General features: G+C 49.4%; 1 protein-coding gene across 4 annotated transcripts in view; it reads left to right on the forward strand.

Moving 5' to 3' along the window:
* Positions 1-21,948, forward strand: part of adamtsl3 (ADAMTS-like 3) — a 747,154-nt gene that overhangs the window by 510,857 nt on the left and 214,349 nt on the right. For all 4 annotated transcript variants that reach the window (XM_038813229.1, XM_038813228.1, XM_038813227.1 and 1 more), the window contains 2 exons: positions 12,060-12,171; positions 12,883-13,021. In XM_038813229.1, the coding sequence (XP_038669157.1) occupies positions 12,060-12,171; positions 12,883-13,021 (251 nt within the window). The remainder of the gene's footprint in view (positions 1-12,059; positions 12,172-12,882; positions 13,022-21,948) is intronic.

Below are 21,948 nucleotides of genomic sequence, written 5' to 3' on the forward strand. Positions count from 1 at the left end.
TGATTGATCGGGATGGCATTTTTATATATTGTCCTGATCTCTGGAGCCCCTGAAGTGACCCCGACACCCCTCCGAACACCCACGCAGGGCACCCCCTGCCAGATCACCACTGCACTATAAAATGCCAGGTTGGCACCTTGGCAAGGCCAACCTGGCAGTGTCCCTGCCAGCTGACAGTGCTACCTGGGTGCCAGGATGGCAGTACCAGGGTGCCCAAGTGGCACCAGCAGTGCCAGTGTAGCACCATGTCTAAAGGGCATGCACCTGGGGTTCTCCGATCCCCTGGGAGACCCCCATTAGTGCCGTTCCGCCTGGTCCCTGTTTGTGGAGACCAATACTAAATGGCGCTCACCCATGGTCTCTGGGGCGAAGGGGATAGATCCCACGCCTCAGGTACCTCGGGAATCTGTGCAGTAAAGTGAGTGGCTGTAAAACCGTGCCCCTAGTTTGTTCATGTAGGAAAAAGTACCAATTAGCACCAAGAGCTGGGATTCAAATGACCAACATTTCCATTTCTTGTACAGGCAGCAAAGAATTGTGTCACAGCAAGCAGCAGAAAACCAGCAAAACTATATTCAGTCACCATTTTGTTTCTGAAATGCTGTGTTCATTCTGTACAATCTTGCAGAAGTCCACCAACCAGTTAAAGCCTTTCAGGTTTTCATTTGTCAAAGTGGATTTTGTTGCCTGTATCCTCCCTTTTCACATTGTGCACTGCCTTCAGATTCAAGTAAATGCAGCAATCACTATCGTTACTTCAGTAATAAAAGCCAGGAATCCAACCATAAAACCATCTTTACAAATATCCTGTGCTTACATTTGGGAACATAACACCAGTAGGAAATTGCATTAACAGCAATAGTGGGTCAGTTCTGCATGAATACGTTCCAGTAAACTTTCATTCCTGTTTTTAAATTGGAATCAAAACTTACAACTTTGCACTAACTCTCCTGACAATATCAAGCTATACTTTACTAAGTATAAATCAAATGATGTTGCAAGGTGGTATTAAATGGAATTTAGCATATACAAATGCCATGGCGTAAATATACATGGAGGAATACTTTAGGTTGAACTCCAGATTGAGGTATGCGTACAGAGGTGAGGGGATAGCATGTAGAAAGTCAAGGGAACTAGGCTCCTACTATGAAACTCCAGTCCAAAGAGAGACAGACAGACAGACAGGAGGAATGTGATTCTGAACCGAATATCCCAACTATCTGCAGGATGGGTAGAGATTTATTGACTTGCTCAAATCAATTGATGAGATATGAGTTAAATTTAAAAATGCAAAGAAAAACGAGCTGGTACAAAAAACAGTGACACAATTTCCTCACAACAACATTCTATACTGTTCAGTCTCATGATTTATGGTATTAAGTAACATAAGAACGTAAGAAATAGGAGCAGGAGGAGGCTATTTGGCCCCTCGAGCCGACACCACTGTTCACTAAGCTCATGGTTAATGTGATTGTGACCTCACCTCTACGATCCTGCCTTCCCCCTTAACCCCTGATAATCCTTGACTCACTTATAAATCAAAATCTGTCTTATTCGGTCTTGAATATATTCAATGTCCAAAACTCCACCCCTCTCTGTAACGACCATCTGGGAGAAGAAATTGCTCCTCATCTCCATCCTAAGTAGGAGACCCTTTATTCTAAAACTGTGCCGCCGAGTTCCATATTCCCTCATAAGAACAAAGAAACGTACAGCACAGGAACAGGCCCTTGGGCCCTCCAAGCCTGCTGATAAGGGGAGACTATCCTCTCCGCCTCGACCCTCTCAGCTTGCTCAGAATCTTCTAGATTACAATGAGATCTCTCATTCCTCTAAACTTCAATTAGTGTTGGCCCAACCTGCTCGAATCAAAATCAGCCCAGTCAACCTTCCCTGAATTGTCTCCCAAGTATATACCTCCTCAAACAAAGAGACCCTGATGGCCCATGGTGTTCTAAGTGTGTACAATTGCAAAATCAATACCCTACTTTTATACTCCATCCAGTTTGCAATCAGGGTCAACATGCCACTGCCTTCCTATTGCTTGCTAATTTTTTGTAATTTTTCTACACAGGCATCCAAGGCTTTTTGCAGTCTCTCTCCATTTAAATAATATGTTTCTTTTCTGTTCTTCCTAACAAACTGGATAACTCACATTTTCTCACATTCTACTCCATCTGCAAATTTGTCCCACCCACTTAAACTACCGACAACCCGTGTCAGGTTCTTTGTACCCTCCTTACAACTTGGCTCCCTATATACCTTCATATCACAAAGAGGCAGCACGGTAGCGCAGTGGTTAACACAGTTGCTTCACAGCTCCAGGGTCCCAGGTTCGATTCCTGGCTTGGGTCATTGTCTGTGCGGAGTCTGCACGTTCTCCCCGTGTCTGCGTGGGTTTCCTCCGGGTGCTCCGGTTTCCTCCCACAGTCCAAAGATGTGCAGGTTAAGTGGATTGGCCATGATAAATTTCCCCTAGTGTCCAAAAAGGTTAGGTGGGGTTACTGGGTATGGGGATAGGGTGGAGGCATGGGCTTAAGTAGGGTGCTAGTTTGGACTTAAATATGTTTTGCAAATAGTTTAGACTCCCCAGTTTGCATTTCAAACAATAGTTTGCCTACAAGGTAATCACCTAAGTCTGGAAATTGCTGCTATTCGCTTAGTGTAGCACACCTGCACATTTGCCCCACATGCCGTACGGGTGGGGGGTATCTGCTTGTGAGGGCATCTTCTTGCAGGGGTGGTCTATGTGCTCATGGGGAGCCCTCCATGTGGCACAGAGTGCCCGATCAGGAGGGTCTTTCCCCCATCAAACCCGTAGAGAAGCTGCCAGCTTTTGTCACCACCCCAGCTGATTTTACTCTGCCCCCCACCTGAACATCTCACTGACCACACCCGGGACGGGTGTAAAATGCCATCCACAGTCCCTTTGGTCACGGGATGGAGCCAAAGCACTGGCTGCTTGTACAGTCCGTTGTGTCACGTTTAGCAGCCAACCACTTGCAGAAGAAACATCAATCACCCTCTGTGTATTTTGGAAATCACGCAGTCACATGTAATTGGGCAGACTTGTTATGATTCTATTGCCGTTCATTGGGAACGCATTATTAAACTGTTCCATGCATTTTTGGACAGAAAACTGGTTAATTTTACTGATGTTCCATGCTCTCACTTGGAAGGAGCTGGAGGCTTGGAAATATAGAGCCACAGTCACATGGACAGCAATTGGCAGTGATATTTAAAGTTGGCTGCAACCCTCATTTGATGCAAATGGCACGGTTCTGTAACTGCATCCTCACTGAATATCACCCTCCAGAGATTGTGCTGTCATTAGAGCAGTAAATACAATGGGTCACCACACCCACTGGTGCCATTGATGCCCCTCACAACGCTTTTCTGCTCCTCCTGCCAAACCAAGTGACTAAGATCAATTTTTATTTTCTGCGAACACACTACCTGCAAAAAGTATTGGCTCTAAAGATCCTAATATGTGGTGTAAGGAACTTGTTAAATCCTTGGCTGTCCCGTGTTTGTTTGTCCTGCAACATTGCAGTTTTCACTTTAAACCTGCAGACTTTGGTTGATTTGGCTAAACTGAAAACACCCCAGGTCTAATGTACTGGCCCAGATCGCCTCTTGATCCTCAGTGGCACAGCCCGTGATGTCATTTTGATGGACTTGGCAAGCAGCCAATCAGTGCATCTGAATCTGTGGGACATTTTCTTTCCCCGTTTGGGATTGGGTAAGCTTGTCAAAGAGCTGCAGGAGGATTCTGGAGCAGAAGGCAGTCTCTATTTTGTTCTCAGTTCTGGGCAGGCTTGAAGCACAGAGCAAAGATTCTTTCTCTCTACCAGCTTTCATCCTGGTGATTTGAATGCTTTCAGCTAACCTGTGAAACTGACCTATGAGAGGATCTGTGGACAAGCAGACATTGCTATCCTGATTAAGAATTGTGAAGTCAGCGCTCCAAATCCTTTCTCCCCTGTTGGATTCTTCAGAGCAAGGAGAGAGGTTGTTTAATAGCCCACTTAAAACTTTCATGCTGAGAACTGTAGTTTTAACTCAGTGAGACGAGAATTGCGTAGTCCTCAGAGGGCGAATTCTCAGTACAAAGATCCCAATTGTTAAAAGTGAAGTTTACTTATCAGAGAGCATTCTACTGCCTGTGGGTTCTAGTTAGAAGATCACTGACTACAAAGACCGCTACCTCGGCAGCAAAGAATCATCTCATACCCTTTTAATCGCTGTTATTTTTAAACTTTCCCAGGGAAGCATGGTGGCGCAGTGCCTCACGGCGCCAAAGACCCGGGTCACTGTCCTGGTGGAGTTTGCACATTCTCCCCATGTCTGCATGGATCACCTGCCCACAACCCAAAGATATGTAGGGTAGCTGGATTGGCCACACTAAATTGCCCCTTCATTGGGAATTGTTTTTAACCTTTCCTACTCCCACTATGTGTCTGTCTTGTGTGTGCCTTGGTAGGGGTAGTGGGGTGGGATTTTGGGAATAGTTGGATTGGTAGACCATTGTTCCTATTATATGTTCATCTTTGACTCTTGTTATATATAAACAGTTTTCAATGTTTTACTTATACATCTGTTACCTGTAACTCATTGGAGCAGTCAAGGGTTATAAATCTCAGGGAAATATACAAGCTATTGGTTAATTCACTTAGGTTGAGACTCTGGGTTCTGTGGGGCAGGAATTGACTGCGTACTCGCCTATGGTGTCGTAACATAAATTGGGGGCTCGTCCGGGATTGGAAACGTTAGACAGTAAATTTGGGGTCTGTGGGGCTGGAATTGACCGCACACTTGCCTAGGGTGCTGTAACAGTGGAAAGCATGCCTGAACTGTAATTAAAACAGAAAGTGCCGGAAACTGGAGGTCAGGCAGCATCTGTGGAGAAAAACAGGTCAAAGCCTAGGCCGGAGCGATATTTCCAGCATTTTTCTTTCTGATTTCCCACATGGGCAGTGCTTTGCTTTTGTGTCTCAGCTGTAATACCTGTTCATTGTGTTTCAGTGAGGTTAGTGCAACACATGGGCAACTCAAAGCATCAATGGTCCAAGACGCTTCAATAGTAATGACACTGTTCGCTGTTACAACAGCAACTTCTGCAATCCATAGGTTCGCTGCTAAACATAGAAAACCAGAAGTTACCCTCAGTGACTTTACACCGCTCCGGTGAGTGATATGTCCAAGTCGCTGCAGACCACAATCAATTAGATATCACTGAAGTGATGAAAACATGCCCTCTTACATGCTTCATCAAACCTTGGAAAAGTGACACACTGTTAAATGAGATGCAGTTGAGTTTTTAAATGCCAGACTAAAGCCGTAGTGGCCCTCCCATTGGCTGGTGGTTGGATCTTCCAGTTCCGTTGAAGGCAGTGGTGTTTTCCATGACTTACCAGTTGTGCCGCCGGGGAACCCACCAGCCAATGGTGACCCGCTTCCGCTGCCGGCTCCTCCGTGACGGGTTTTCCGGAAAATCCAAGCCTAAGTTCATAATTACTGTTTTATATTTGTGGAATGTCAGATTTCCTCCTTGTGATAAACATACACAATTTTTGTATTTTAAAGTTTATATTTCAACTTATAGTTTAATCCCATGTGTATGTCCCAATAACTTATTTGCTCTCTGTAAAACAATATTAAGAGTGATATATCGTTGGTGCATTTTATTTCTTGGCTTGTTGTCAGTGAGAATGCTTGAATGTAATTGGCTTCTTACCCTTCTTGGTGACATCACTGTTGCTGAGCACCTTGTCACCAAATTTTAACTAATGGGCAAGAACTTTGTTTGCCACGGCGATTGGCTGATCTTCGTGGGCAGCTTTCTATGAGGTCAACTGCGCGTGCTCCACCACTAATATAAACACTGTGCCATAGGCACCTCGAAAAGACAATGGGCAGGACATTTTGTTCCAGATGTGGGGTTAGCATGGAGGCAGGGGATACGGAGTTCTGTGCCACTGGCTAACATGCCAGTTTGAGGTGAGTTGCTGGAGGGGCGTTGCGGCAGGGCTACCTTCGAATAAATAGACGGTGGCCGATTAAGGCCTGTTATGGCCTATTTCCAGAGGCTGATTGAAATTCCGCAGGTAGCCTCCAAGCCCCTGAAAATGTCCGGCAACAGGTCAGCTGCCCGGAGGCAACCTACAGGTGGCAGGTCAGAGGGACCAGTGATCCAGGCAGGCTTCAAGGCTCTCCCTAGTTGACTGGCATCAGTTGTAGGCCAAGGATTTACCCTTCCGCAAAGTTGGCCCAGCTGCTGAAGGGGTTTTAATTTACATCCTGGAGGTCACAAGTGCCTAGAAACTGAACTGGACTAGCCACATAAATGCTGTGGCTACAAGAGCAGGTGAAAGGCGATGAACCCTGTGTGGTGATTGTGTATCAGTGTAGATGCAATACAACTGAGCAAGCACTAGAGGGAGCACGGGAGAGCTATAAATACAGAGGGACAGGAAGTGAGGACACACTTCACAGAAGGGGGACTTGGCAGCAGGACAGGCAGGCAGCATTTGAGGTAGCTGTAAGTTAAGCTCTGAAGACAGAACAAATTCACAATAAAGCATCTTCTCCAACTTTGAGACTACGAGCTTTATTAAGGCACAAGGAACAACACACCCTGTGGTGAATAATTTGCCTCCTGACCTCCCAAAGCCTGTCCACCATCTACAAGGCACATCAGGAGTGTGATGGAATACTCCCCATTTGCCTGGATGAGTGCAGCTCCAACAACACTGGAGAAGCTCGACAAAACAGCCAGGACAAAACAGCCCCACTTGATTAGAGCTCCATCCACAAACATTCACCCCCACCACCACCGATGCACAGTAGCAGCAGTGTGTACCATCTGCAAGATGCACTGCAGAAGCTCATTAAGGCTCCTTTGGCAGTACCTCCAAAACCTCATCATAGAATTTACAGTGCCGAAGGAGGCCATTTGGCCCATCGAGTCTGCACAGGCTCTTTGAAAGAGCACCCTACCCAAGCCCACACCTCCACCCTATCCCCATAAACCAATAACCTGACCCAACACTAAGGGCAAGTTTGGACACTAAGGGCAATTTAACATGACCAATCCACCTAACCTGCACATCTTTAGAATGTGGGAGGAAACCGGAGCACCCGGAGGAAACCCACGGACACACGGGGAGAATGTGCAAACTCCGCACAGACAGTGAACCAAGCCGGGAGTCGAACCTGGGACCCTGGAGCTGTGAAGCAATTGTGCTAACCACCATGCTACTGTGCTGCCTCATGACAATGACCATCTCGAACGACAAGGGCAGCAGATACCTAGGAACTCCCACAACCTGAAAGTTCCCCTCCAAGCCAGCCACCATCATGACTTGCAAAAATATATCACCATTCCTTCAATGTTGTTGGGTCAAAATCTTGGAACTCCCTCTCTAACAGTGCTGTGGCTGTACCTATACCTCAGGGACCATAGCGGTTCAAGAAGGCGGCTCACCACCACCTTCTGAAGGGCAGTTAGGGATAGGCAATAAATGTTGCCTGAGACAGCGACACCCACATATGAATAAAAGAAGAAAAAAAATTGTTGAACTAAACATGCCTCTAATTTGAGGCACATTCCCTCTTACTGACCTGAAAAGACAGCCTGTTGCATCTTCAATGCTGTCAGGCATCCAATTTGCTAACAAGACCACCCTATGGCCACAATTGGCTAATTCAGAGAAAATTACTTCTGGGTGAATTTTCTCCCTCCAGTGTGGGCTTCTGACCCCCATTTGACCCTCATGTTGAGGTGCCAAAATCTGGAGAAAAATTCTGCCCGATAACTTTTCAGACAGTGCCTTTCTGTGCTTCTGACCACCCCCAATCTGAATGCGAAGGAATAATAGCTTCAGTAATTTATTACAGGCAGGAAGCTTGAGAGTCTCAGATTCCCCCGTTACTATTTGTTGGTATTGTTGATAACTGCTGTTTCATACTTTAGGCTGGCTGCAGTTTTTAGGCTCCAATATCAAAAGCGGAGAGAAATATGAGTCTACAAATGACTACAGGATATGGTTGAACAAAGTAGGAAAGCTGATGACTCGTTGGATTGGAATGTCCTGCATTATCCTGTCTAAAGTGGGATAGGATAATGATGGAACATCATGGAGGTCTGATTTTCCTGTTCCGATCTCTACTTCCCACCCTAGCTAGACATCCCTTCCCGACCCACCATAAGGAAATTACAGTGGGAGCCAGAGCCTGACAAGCCACCTCATTTGCTGCCTTCAATTAATGAATGCCCTCACCACCATGGTCAGCTCTCCCGACCCTCACCTCTTGCTCCCCACCAGAAACCACGAGAAGAAAGTTTTGCTTGAGGCAACAGTGGAACACTATCTGATATTTTATTTTTATGAGGAGAGTGGAGAGAGTCCATTATTTGTTGCTACTTGCTTTCAAAAGGTCTCAGATCCTTAACCTTATTAGGCCCCTGTCAAGTCCAGAGCCTAAAGCTGCCAAGCTCTTCCTTGACCATCAAGGCTCTTCTGTCCAATTAAAATGGTCCCACCTCCTTGAAGGCCATAAGACGTGGGTGCAGAAGTAATCCATTCGACTCATCAGGTCTGCTCCACCATCGAGTGAGATCCTGACAAATCTGATGTGACAATACTCAACTCCACTTTCCTGCATTATCCCCAATAAGACCATAAGACGTAGGCCGATCCATTGTCAGCACTTTGCTCCATGGCTGCGATGGGCTCCCTCTTATCGGCCGGGATACCACCATGTACAGCCAATGACCCCGCGCGGGAAAATGGGTCATTGAGTCACCAAGGACGGAAGCTCTGTCGCAACCCTCCTGGTGTGGATTAAGGAAGATGCCATTTATTACTTCTGCAAATCAAACTTATTTGTGAATGAAACCTGGCAAAGCAAAATCCCTTAAACATCTCTGGAGGCGTCACAAAAAAATAATGACACAACGTATAATGTCAAGAGGCAGTAATTTTCACTCAAGAATTTCCCGTTTACGATATGAGTTTGCAAGTTTATTAATCACCTAAGTTGAACTCTGTGTACTGTTCCCTCACAGGAAAATATATGTGAAAGATAGTTCAGTATGAAAGAAAGAAAAGTAGAAAATTGCAGCTTCTGTGGAGAGAAAAATGCAGTTCAAAATGAAGGGCACTTTTTATCAGAACTCTCTTTTAAACCTCTGTGTTGGAGGCAATGCTTCCAAAATGGAAGCTAAATTTAAAGGCTAAGGGTTTCTGGTTTGGGTTGCAATTGGTGATCCCAGGAACAAATTGTCCATGTTTTCAGGAAGGTATCTCTTGGCTCAACTTTCGGCTTGAACATATTTTTCTTCTTTATTCTTTCATGGGATGTGAACAAGGCCAGAATTTGTTACCCAACCCTAATTGCCCATTGTGTCGCTTGCTGGGCCATTTCAGAGGCAATTTAAGAGTCAACCACATAGCTGTGGGTCTGGAGTCACATGTAGGCCAGACCAGATAAGGCCAGCAGATTTCCTTTCCTAAAGAACATTAGTGAACCAGATGTTTTTTTTACAATAATCAATGATAGTTTCACTGTCACCACTAATGAGACTAGCTTTCAATTCCAGATTTTATTAATTGATTTTACTTCCAGCCGTTGCAGTGATGGGATTCAAACCCTTGTCCCTTGAGCATTAGCCTGGGTCTCTGGATTACTACTCAGGTGACCGTGGCATGTTTTTCCATAGATCTCAGAAGGCAGAAGGGCCAGGTTAATAGGGACACTTGCCTTTATCAATCGAGGCATAGATTACAAAAGCAGGGAGGTCATTTCGAGTTGTATCCAACTTTGGTGAGTCCACAGCTGGAGTACTGTGTGTAATTCTGCTCACCACAGTATAGGAAGGATGTGATTGCACTGGAGGGGGTGCAGTGTCGATTCACCAGGTTGTTGCCTGGGATGGAACATTTAAGTTATAAAGGGAGGTTGGATAGGCTTTGATTGTTTCGCTGGAGCAGAGAAAATTGAGGGGTGACCTGATTGAGGTGTGCAAGATTATGAGGGGCATGGACAGGGTGAATAGGAAGCAGCTGTTCCCCTTATTTGAAGGTCAGTAACGAGGGGACACAAGTTCAGGGTCAGGGACAGGAGGTTTAGGGGGATTTGAGGAAAAGGTTTTTTACCCAGAGGGTGGTGACAGTCTGGCTGGGAGGGTGATAGAGGCAGGTGGCCTCACATCCTTTAAAGAATACCTGGATGAATCACTTGGCACGTCATAACATTCAAGGCTATGGGCCAAGTGCAGGCAAATGGGATTAGGTGGGCATGCATTCGTGCAAACTCGATGGGCTGAAGGGTCCCTTCTGTGCTGTATAATTCTGTGACTACGGCACCATCTCCCCTAAATATTAGTGATCTTTTATGGCTAAAGCTAAAATTATAGACCAGCACAATCAAACAGCTGATCTTTAAAAGTAATTACCCTAAAAAGGCTCCTAGATATATTTCTGAATCATAACCTGATGCAGTTTTACAAGTGCAGCTGAAGCAAGCTTATCACAAAAAAAGAAGCATTTTTAATCAGGCTTGTCCGCCACCTCTGAAATACTTGATTTTAAATAACTGAAAGTAGGTTTTAAAATCGATACAAAACATGTGTTAATTAAAGGAAAAAATACTGAAGATGCTGGAGATCTGAAATTTTAAAAAGCGCTGGAAAAGCTCAGCAGGTCTGGTAGCATCTGTGGAGAGAGAAACACAGCGAATGCTTCAAGTCCAATGGGGCTCCTCTTCAGAACGATTCAGTACTGGGCTCAAAATGTTCATGCCAATTATTAGACACACCGGGTGTATTGGAATCTGTTAATTCGTCAATTGTAAAAAAAAGTAAAAACTTTTAAAATGTGCGAGTTGGTTTCCTGCACCTGGGAAAAAAAGGCTTAACTTTAATGGTTCTATGAAAGGCCTGCTCGTGGGCACAATTAACAGAATCGTCCAATGGTGATTCATTCGAGTTGAGAACCTGGTCCGTTTTGTAACTGGGTCAGCCTCCAGCGTGCTTTTCTTTTCGACTGCGCAGAAAATTGTGCAAACTCGATTTGGGCATTAATTGTGTTTGAAAGTTGTTGATCTTTTGCACTGGGTTGACCCATTGTGGGCGAAATGCGCTGAAAAAAAAAGATCAGTGCAAACGTAATGACCAGTCGCATTGTGTACAAACGCCTCTTTCAGAATTCCAAACCACTGAGCCATAAAATTATGTTAAACTATTTGTTGCCAGTCTAAAGCCCTCTGGGCGAAATTCTCCCAAAACGGGAGAAATCGTCAAACTGCCGTAAAACCCGGGCGGGTTTTACGGCATCGCGCCCCTTCCCGACGGGGGACCGATTCTGGTCCCCCGTCGGGGCTAGCAGCCCGACGTCGGAGGCTCCGACAAGTCGGGCTCAACGAAAATCGTTAAGCCCGCTTGTCGGACTTAGCGCCGGCTGGCGCGTCATATGACGTCAGCCGCGCATGCGCAGGTGGGAAGACTCCACCCGCGCATGCGCGGGTGACGTCATCGCGTTTTTGCGCGAAACCCGCGCATGCGCGGTCCGGGTTGCCCCTCAGCCGCCCCGCGTATTGATACTGCGGGGCGGCGGAAGGACAAATAGTGCGCGGGCATCGGGCCCGCTGCCCGCGATCGGTGGGCACCGATCGCGGGCCCATGGCACCCTTGGCACGGCCGTGGTACTGCCGTGCCAATCGGTGCCATGGTTATTTTTTTCCAGGTGGTCACGACGTTTTTACGAACGGCAGGACCAGGTGTGTTTGCCGTTCGTAAAAAGGTCGTAAAGGGCTGGGACTTCGGCCCTTCTAACAGCTGTGAATCGCTGCCGGCCGTAAAAAAACGGCGGCAGCGATTCGTGTCGGGATTTCGGCGGGGGGGCGGGAGAATAGCGGGAGGGCGTCAAAAAAGTCGGGAAGGCCCTCCCGCTATTCTCCCACCCGTCGTGGGGGGGGGGAGAATTTCGCCCTCTATCTATGGCACATTTTGAATGGGTGAGTTAATCAATGTTCTCTTCCTCCTTTAATTATTATAGACCAGGTATGTTTCTTCGAGGGACAGTATAGTCCAGTTTATGTTCTACCAACCAATCAGCCACCAGTGGAGAGAGACCGATTTCTATCCATGCACTGCAACTTGTGGAGGAGGTAACACATTATTTCAGAAGACCTGCATGTTTTCATACATTGATTTTTTTTGTAAATGGAGCTTAAACCTGAAGACATAAATATTAAGGATAAGTATGTTTGTGTCTAAAAAATTTCTGTTGTCCTACCTTTCCCCAGTTTTGCTATTTTCCTTCCTGGAAGTTGACACTTTGATCCTCGTAACTGGCTTTGGGTCCTTCTTCATGCCTGTTTTGACATTAAATGTTAATCCAAGTAGCCCATTAGGAAACACTGGATACAGCATTAGTTTTACAGGCAGTCTGATTTTATTCTCCATTGAAGTCAGTTTCTAGTCTGTCGAGTTAGATCTAAATTACCTCGAGCTGCAGTCAAGAACAGGCCTGATGTAGGCCTCCCCCAGTCTTCCGACAACATCGTAGTCATCGGGAATGGGATATCTGACTTACTTACGCTTCCTCACTGAGGCATGCTGATGCGATTTTGGTACCGTGCCATTGCAGCCAAGATCAACAACCCATGTCGATTAAATCTAGAAACGTCCTGCTGAATCTGGGACCCTTTTTTGTCCTTACAACTCAGTTGCCTCAGCCACCTGTGCCAAGGTGGGTGTTGGCTGGAGGGCTAGCTTAGAAAATGTAAATGGCCCCCTATTTATAAATGTATCACAAACTAACTGGTACGCTTAATGAGTATCATGTTCACCATTTTTTTTCATCCATTTCTTCTCAGGCTATCAGCTTAGCTCTGCAGAGTGTGTGGATATACGCTCTGGTCGTGTCGTTCCTGAGCATTCCTGCAATTACTATCCAGAAAATAAAAAACCCAAGCCCAAACTACAGGAGTGCAACATGGATGATTGTCCTTCCAGGTGCGTTTACGTATAAGGTCTGAAATGTCCAGGACTCACTGTGCAGAGATTTGCCAGCTGTGTGCATAGCTTGAAGTCAGGGCTGTGACTCTGTTATAATATTGATGCCACACCCACGCTCACAGCTAGTAAAGCTCAGTGTCAGTATTGGATCCTCATGATTTCTGCTTCATAACTGACTTTTATTGCCTGCCAGCAGCAAAGTTAATTCTCTAATTGTTAGCGACAGTTTAAAATGTGAGAGGTTAGGATGAAGGCTGTAGAGCATGTAGGAGAGATACTGAGTAAGTACATTTAGAACTCTGAGATAAAGTGCAGGAACACGAGATTTAAAATAAATCAAAATTCTACAGATCTAAGTTGGCTTTTATAATGGCATAATTTTAGTTCAGAGTCCAGGAGACTGGCGCCTATTTTATAAACTACTAAATCAGACTCCTTTAAAAATGTCTCACCACAGAATAAAACTCAGCAGCACGCTATCAGTGTAAGAGGGTCAGGAGTGTAAAAGCGAGGGGGTGCCCTGCTGACACCAGTCTCCTAGAATGCCATCTTAAACAATGCCAACACAAAAATGGTACAGATCAAGCTACCCGCAGTGGGAAGTTGCATTGTCGCGGTGGCCAAGCTACTTACCCCTCTTCTTTAAAAGCACCAAAAACATCAAAAAGACATTGACGGGACATATGCCAGTAAGAGTAAGTCTAGATAGAAAAGCACCAGGTACAATGTGCATCGATTCTGGGGACCCTGTAAATTCAGAACCTCTGTTGAATATGTAGGTCTTACACATTGGTGCAGGGGATGTGGGAGAAGGCTGGTTGATAAGGTAGGAGTAGGCATCCCTATTGATGTGACGAACAATGGAAGGAGGGTGACGCATCAGAACCATGTGCTCGGGTGATTTAAGAAACCCCTTGAATGTCCCTGTTAAATTCCAGAAAGCCCGCTCGTGATGGATAGAACTGGAGCCAACACTTACACACTTTTATAAACATTTATTTGCAGAGTTACAAATTAGAAGAGGCATCCTGAATCAGTAGTTTCAGTCTGTGCCTATTTATAGGAGTACAATTGAATCCCCAGTTAATGCCAATTACCTCCCCACAATGAAATACAATCAATATGTAGAACGTTTGCAATATAGGAAGAGGTCATTTGGCCCATCATGGTGTGAATGGTTGAAAAAATGAGTCACCTAGCCTAATCTCACTTTCCAACATTTGATGCAATAGCCCTGCAGGTTTCAGTACTTGAGGTGTCTAACCAGACACCTTCTAAATGAGATGAGGTTTTCCGCCTCTACCACCCTTTTGAGTTCCAGACCTCTTCCATCTCTAGGTGAAAAAACGCTTCCTCATCTCCCTTCTTAAGACTTCCACCAATTACTTCCTCTCTGCCATAGTAAACAGACCCTTCCCATCCACTCTGTCCAGACCCCTTACAATTTTGTGCATCTCCATTAAATGTTTTCTCAGTCTCCTGTGTAGCAAGGTAAACAACCCCAGCCTATCCAATCTTTCCTCACAACAACAATTTTCCAGTTCTGGCAACATCTTCATAAATCTCCTCTGTACCCTCTCTGGTATCGGTAAACTCTTTCTGCACACAGTACTCAAGTTGTGGCCTAACTAATGTTCCACGTAGCTCTAGCATATCCTTGATCTTTCACTGTCTGCCTTGGCTAATAAAGGAAAAGATTCCATTTGCCTTTTTTAGTCACTTTATCGGCCTGTTGACCTCAGATTAACAGTCACAACGCAAATATTATCCCCCATGTAACTAACTATTAGTCGCAGAATGTCATTATTCTGAACTACTCTATGCTATGTTGCACAATGGGAATAAGTCCATTGTATTTGCATCTGATACTGCAAAAATCAAGGGCCTAACAACTTTAATATTCTATAAACTAATTTAAAACTCTCAAGCTAAATTTCATATATTCAGAAGTTATGGTTATAATTTATCATCCGAATAAAATTACTGTTGGGAGTAAATGAATTGCCAGCCCCAATTGCGCATTAATAGTGAGTGGTGTCAAAGGTGACGCTTATTCCTCGCCATCCAAGCTCATTTCCTGGCTCTGTCAATATTGTGGTTGAGAGTAGTTTTGAGGAAAGCACTCTGGTCTTTGAACCATGTAGGGAAACCTGAGCTTTTCCTCAGGGCACAACTGTGGCTTTATCTTCCTCCTGTGTCTTAACCCAACCTACCTTAACCCCAATTAACCCACTCACCTCTTCCAGCTACCCCATCAGAGCTGCCAAATCCTATTTCCCCGCCTAGTGCTGTCAGACTCAATCTACCCCACTGCTCCCGCCACTCAGCCTCCTGAACTATACCCTAGTGTTTCCATACACCATTGAACTTGCTGCTCCCTAATTACTCCATATGAAATGTTGCCAGCCCAGTGTTGGCCCCATGTCTACAAATCCCCCAATCTTTCTGAATTCTGCCAGTCCTTGGATTGCATCCGAAAGCTTCCAAAAGCCCAAATTGCAGTGTACAACTCCCAAATCCCCAGGTGTTGCCTGTATCTCACCACCCCACACTCCTGTCCCCATACCCCAGATTCCCATGGGAGGTATCAACACCAAAGTCCGAGCAGGCTTCAGATTGAAATTGTGCTGTGCTCTCCAACTCCTGTGTTTACATTTTTCATCTCTCACAAACACTCCCAAATCCAATGTCACCCATTCCAATCCCATGGCTGTTCCTCCAGCTACTGTTCCTCCATCTTAAACTAACTAATGCTCCAGCGTGCAACCTTTCAGTCTTATATCCTTCAAGCCAGCTTTCTTTCCTCTCTGATACTGCTATCTTTCCGGCAGCCTATCTCCGTCTATATTTCCAACTAAGTGAAACGGATTACAGCTATGTGGAGAAGTTGACTTTTTTTTAAATTTAGCGTACCCAATTAATTTTTTCCAATTAAGGGGCAATTTAGCATGGCCAATCCACCAACCCTGCACATCTTTGGGTTGTGGGGGTGAAACCCACGTAAACATGGAGAGAATATGCAAACTCCACACGGACAGTGACCCAGCGCCGGGATCGAACCTGGGACCTCGGCGCCGTGAGGCTGCAGTGCTAACCCACTGCGCCACCATGCTGTCCCAGATGACTGGTTTTTGAAGAATTTGGATATATTTAATAAAGAGAAAGGGTTTACTTTGGCTGAAGGCTCAATAATCAGAGGGTAGAGATTTCAGGAGGGCAGCACGGGAGCGGGAAGTGACACGAGGAAAGACAGTTTCACACAGACGGTTAGGATGTGGAATGTACTGCCTGATAGGGTGCTGAAGGCAGATTTGGTTGTCATTTTCAAAAGAGAATTGGATATTGAAGGAATAATATGGGAAAGAGCAGTGTCACGTATTCCGGTACCGGAGCAGACCCTCAAATTATATTAGGAAACCGGACAAGAAACCCCAATAATTTTTCAATTTGTAAACTATGAGGAAAGGATACTTTACCCCCAGCAGTGAATCCACTGACAACTAGTGATTGCTTTATATTAAAACAAACTTTATTATTAACACAGGGAATATTAATATCCAAGGCATGGAGTGCCACAATCCTTGGGTGAGGGGGATGGAGTGTGACCCGGTGCTGGGGCAGTGGGGTCCCGATCTCCGTGAGAGGAGATCCCAATATCCGTGGGGGTGGGGGGGCCTTATATGTAACTTTGGAATCAAAATGGCTCCCTGATCTCAGAATCACGACATTGCTGGCGTGTTTAAGCCTCGCCAATTGGCTGCAGGATCCTCACCAGCATTTTGAAATTGTACAGAGTGCTGTTTATCAGCATCAGTGCCTCCGCATCAGCCCGCAAACTCCGAACTCTACAGAACTTTTCAAACTCTGGCTGACTTGCCTCGAAGGGTTCCTGACATCTACAACCACCCCCCCCACCGGGGCACAGAAGCTGCACGTCCTCCACTCCAGCGTGGGTATTGCCGCTTACTCAATAATCGAAGACGAAACAGATTATGATGACGCTATACGGAAGCTAAAAGGACAATTCCTCAAACCGATCAACAGGGTATTCGCTCGACATCTGCTGGCCACCAGAAAGCAGGTCCCCGGTGAGTCTCTAGACCAATACGCCCGGGCCCTCTGTGCCCTGGGGAGAGGTTGCGCCTGTGAAGCGGTGTCCGCTACAGAGCACATGGAGCTACTCGTCAGAGACGCTTACGTGGCTGGGATGCTGTCTCCCGTGATCCGCCAGCGGATGTTGGAAAGAGACGAACTCAGTTTAACGGAGACACTGACTCTCTCCGCCTCCCTGGAGGTCGCAGATCTAAGCGCTCGCACCTATGACCCTGGCCAGGCCGCCTCCTGGCACGCTTCCCACCAGCTACCCACCGCTCCCGGCCTCCCTCAGGCTTGTGCCGCGGGGCGCCCCGATAAATCCGCGGGGCCCCGCTGCTACTTTTGTGGGTACGCTAAGCACCCTCGCTCGCGCTGCCCAGCCCGCTCCGCCCTCTGTAAGAGCTGCGGGAAGAAGGGCCACTACTCCACGGTCTGCCAGGCCAAATCGCTGCCTGCAGCGCTTCTGGAAGCTGCACAGCACTCTCCCCCCCTCCCCCAGGCCTCTGCAAACGGCCTGTGTGCCTCTCTCTCTCCCCCAGGGCCCCTCCAGCCGCTCCCGACTCGCGCCCCGCCGGCCGACATGCGCACCTCCCCGGCCCCTCCAGGCCTCTGCCTGCCCGCCGCGCACGTTTCTCCCCCCCGCCCCCGGGCCCCAGCGCCCGACCGGCTCGCCTCTCCGGGCCCTCCTGGTCCCTGCCTGCCCGCAGCGGCCCTGCTTCCCCCGCTCCCGGACCCCGGCTCCCCCCACCCCCGGGCCCCGGCGCCCGACCGGCTCGCCTCTCCGGGCCCCCCCGGTCCCTGCCTGCCCGCAGCGCGACTCGGCTCCCCCCGCCCCCGGCCCCCCGCACCCGGCCCGCGCGCCTTACCTCCTCCCACAGCTGATGCACCTAGCCGGCGTCCTGGAGCCGGCTTCCGCATCCCCACAGCTGATGCACCTAGCCGGCGTCCTGGAGCCGGCTTCCGCATCCCCACAGCTGATGCACCTAGCCGGCGTCCTGGAGCCGGCTTCCGCATCCCCACAGCTGATGCACCTAGCCGGCGTCCTGGAGCCGGCTTCCGCATCCCCACAGCTGATGCACCTAGCCGGCGTCCTGGAGCCGGCTTGTGCATCCCCGCAGCTGATGCCGGTCACTCACCTCCTGGAGCCGGCCTGCGCGCCTCTCCGCTCACAGCGCCGGCAACGCTAGCTCCGCCTCCAGCGGCCACGAGGGATTCCTGGGCGCCGCCATCTTGGGGTGCCGACCCCACGTGCGGGTCCTGGGCGCCGCCATCTTGGGGCCCCGACCCCGCGTGCGGGTCCTGGGCGCTGCCATCTTGGGGAACAGACCTCACCTGGGGATTCTGGCCACCGGCTTCCACATCTGCCACGCAAGGTCCCTCCAGCATGGAATCGGACAGCGACGACGGATTTTCTCCACGGCTCGCGGCCGTTCACCCCACATATGGATCCTGGCCACCGACTTCCACATCTGCCACGCAAGGTCCCTCCAGCATGGAATCGGACAGCGACGACGGATTTTCTTCACGGCTCGCGGCCGTTCAACTCGACCAGTCTCATCCACGCACGCTCGCCAAAACGACTACGCTGATCCACCTCAACGGCCACAAGACGGACTGCCTGCTGGACTCCGGGAGCACGGAAAGCTTCATTCACCCTGACACGGTAAGACGCTGCGCGCTCCCTGTCCATCCCGTAACACGCAAAATCGGTTTAGCCTCAGGTTCGCACTCCGTCCACATCACCGGGTGCTGCATCGCGGACCTCACGGTCCAAGGGAAGGTTTTTAAAAATTATAAATTCCTTGTCCTCCCTGACCTTTGCGCACCGGCACTCCTAGGACTGGACTTCCAGTGCAACCTGCAGAGCTTGACTTTTCAATTCGGCGGCCCTATACCCCCCCTCACTGTCTGCAGCCTCGCGTCCCTCAAAGTAGACCCTCCCTCCCTGTTTGCTAACCTCACCCCCGATTGCAAACCCGTCGCCACACGGAGCAGACGGTACAGCGCCCAGGACCGATCCTTCATCAGGTCCGAGGTCCAGAGGTTGCTGACGGAAGGGGTCATCGAGGCCAGCAACAGTCCCTGGCGAGCCCAAGTGCTGGTGGTCCGGACGGGGGAGAAAAACCGGATGGTCATCGATTATAGCCAAACCATCAATCGGTTTACGCAACTGGACGCGTATCCTCTCCCCCGTATCTCTACCATGGTAAACGAGATCGCGAGATACAAGGTCTTCTCAACTGTGGACCTTAAGTCCGCTTACCACCAGCTCCCCATCCGCGCGAGTGACCGACTGTACACCGCGTTCGAGGCTGACGGGCGCCTCTACCACTTCCTTAGGGTTCCGTTTGGCGTCACAAATGGGGTCTCGGTCTTCCAACGGGAGATGGACCGAATGGTCGACAAGTACGGATTACAGGCTATCTTCCCGTACCTTGATAATGTCACCATCTGCGGCCACGACCAGCAGGACCATGACGCCAACCTCCAGAAATTCCTCCAAACTGCAAACTCCTTAACCTCACGTACAATAAGGATAAATGCGTGTTCAGCACCGACCGCCTAGCCATCCTCGGCTACGTAGTGCGTAACGGAGTGAGAGGGCCCGATCCCGAACGCATGCGCCCCCTGATGGAACTCCCTCTCCCCAATACCCCCAAATCTCTCAAACGCTGCCTGGGGTTTTTCGCATACTAACCTCCTCACAGACCAACGGTCAGTAGCCTTCATGTTTGATAATGCACAAAGGGGCAAGATCAAAAATGACAAGATTTTACGGTGGCAGATCGAGTTGTCCACGTACAACTATGATATCTTGTATCGTCCTGGGAAGCTCAATGAGCCTCCTGATGCCCTGTCCCGCGGTATCTGCGCCAGCGCGCAGATAGACCGCCTCCGCTCCCTCCACGCGGACCTCTGCCATCCAGGGGTGACCCGCCTATACCACTTCATTAAGGCCCGCAACCTGCCCTACTCTATCGAGGAAGTCAGGACAGTAACCCGTGACTGCCACATCTGCGCCGAGTGCAAACCGCACTTCTACCGCCCCGAGCGCGCACACCTGATCAAAGCATCCCGCCCCTTTGAACGTCTCAGCATTGACTTCAAGGGGCCCCTTCCCTCTAACAACCGCAACATTTACTTCCTGGCGGTTGTCGACGAACACTCCCGCTTCCCCTTTGCCATTCCCTGTTCCGACATGACCACATCAACCGTCATTAAGGCCCTACTCTCCATCTTCTCGCTGTTTGGCTACCCCGAGTACATTCACAGCGACCGGGGGTCCTCATTTATGAGCGACGAGCTGCGTCAATTCCTGCTCGACAGGGGCATCGTCTCTAGCAGGACGACCAGCTATAACCCTCGGGGTAACGGACAGGTCGAGCGGGAGAATGGTACCATCTGGAAGACCATACTACTGGCCCTCCGGTCTAGAAATCTCCCTATTTCCCGATGGCAAGAGGTGCTCCCCGATGCGCTGCACTCTATCCGCTCACTGCTCTGTACTGCTACTAATCAGACACCTCATGAACGTCTTCTTGTTTTCCCCAGGAAGTTGTCCTCCGGATCCCCTCTCCCGACGTGGCTGGTCACCCCCGGGCCCATCTTGCTCCGGAAGCATGTGCGGGTGCACAAGTCCGACCCGTTGGTGGAGCATGTCCAGTTACTCCACGCTAACCCGCAGTACGCGTATGTGGAGTACCCCGACGGTCGGCAGGACACGGTCTCCCTCCGGGACCTGGCACCCGCCGGCGTGCAGCCCCCCCCCACCACAGGCCCCCCCCTCCCCCTTTTCACCCCAGCACCCCACTCAGCTTCCCCATCCCTCATCCATGGCGTCTCCGCGGCCAGCTCAGGTGACGGAGACTACTCGAGGTCTATCGCTCCCGGACTCCAGGACACCAGCAGGACCATCAGCCGATCCGACGACACCTCCTCCACTACGGCGCTCGGCCAGGACGTCAAGGACCACCAAACGACTGATCGAATCCTTCTAGAGTTCTACGGTCCCATGGACTTCCTTTTGTAAATATTGTTATGTCTGGGCCAGTGGCAAGCCCCCAAATTCGACAAGGGTACGGAGAGAAAATTATTCTCCCGACGGCTACTCATATCATCAGTTCTTCCCCCCCCCCCCCCCCCCCCACCCGGGTCTCGTTCACCCCCCCCCCCGCCTTCCTTCTCCTTAAGGGGTGAATGTGATGATATGATCTGCATACTCGTCTGCCATTGGGCCAGAACGTCGGCTTACCATTGGCCCTGGTCGGTCATGTGCCTCTCGACCGATTGGCCGAGAGGCTGAGTTAACCATGCCTCTATCAACGAGGTATAAATGCTCAGAAGCCTGACGATCGTCCCTTTCCACTGTAGACGATCGCCAGGCTGTGTTCTAGTTAATTAAAGCCTGACATTGGTAAATCACTCGCCTCGCGTGCAATCGATGGTGCATCAGGGGGGCAGGGTGGGGTGGGGGGGCAGGGTGGGGGGGGGGGGGGCAGGGGGGGGTGGGGCAGGGCGGGGTGGGGGGGGCAGGGGGGGGTGGGGGGGGCAGGGGGGGTGGGGGGGCAGGGCGGCGGGGGCAGGGCGGGGGGTGGGGGGGGCAGGGTGGGGGGGGCAGGGTGGGGGGGGCAGGGCAGGGGGGTGGGGGGGCAGGGTGGGGGGGGCAGGGCGGGGGGGTGGGGGGGGCAGGGCGGTGGGGGGGGCAGGGATGGGGGGGCAGGGCGGGGCAGGGCGGGGGAGGCGGCGGGTGGAGAGAAGGAAACTCCAACCATAGTATACAGGAGCGAATGGCAGAAAGGACTTTTCGCACTGTGTGTACTGCCATACAG

Source organism: Scyliorhinus canicula, chromosome 12, assembly GCF_902713615.1.
Source record: "Scyliorhinus canicula chromosome 12, sScyCan1.1, whole genome shotgun sequence".
Classification (NCBI taxonomy): domain Eukaryota; kingdom Metazoa; phylum Chordata; class Chondrichthyes; order Carcharhiniformes; family Scyliorhinidae; genus Scyliorhinus; species Scyliorhinus canicula.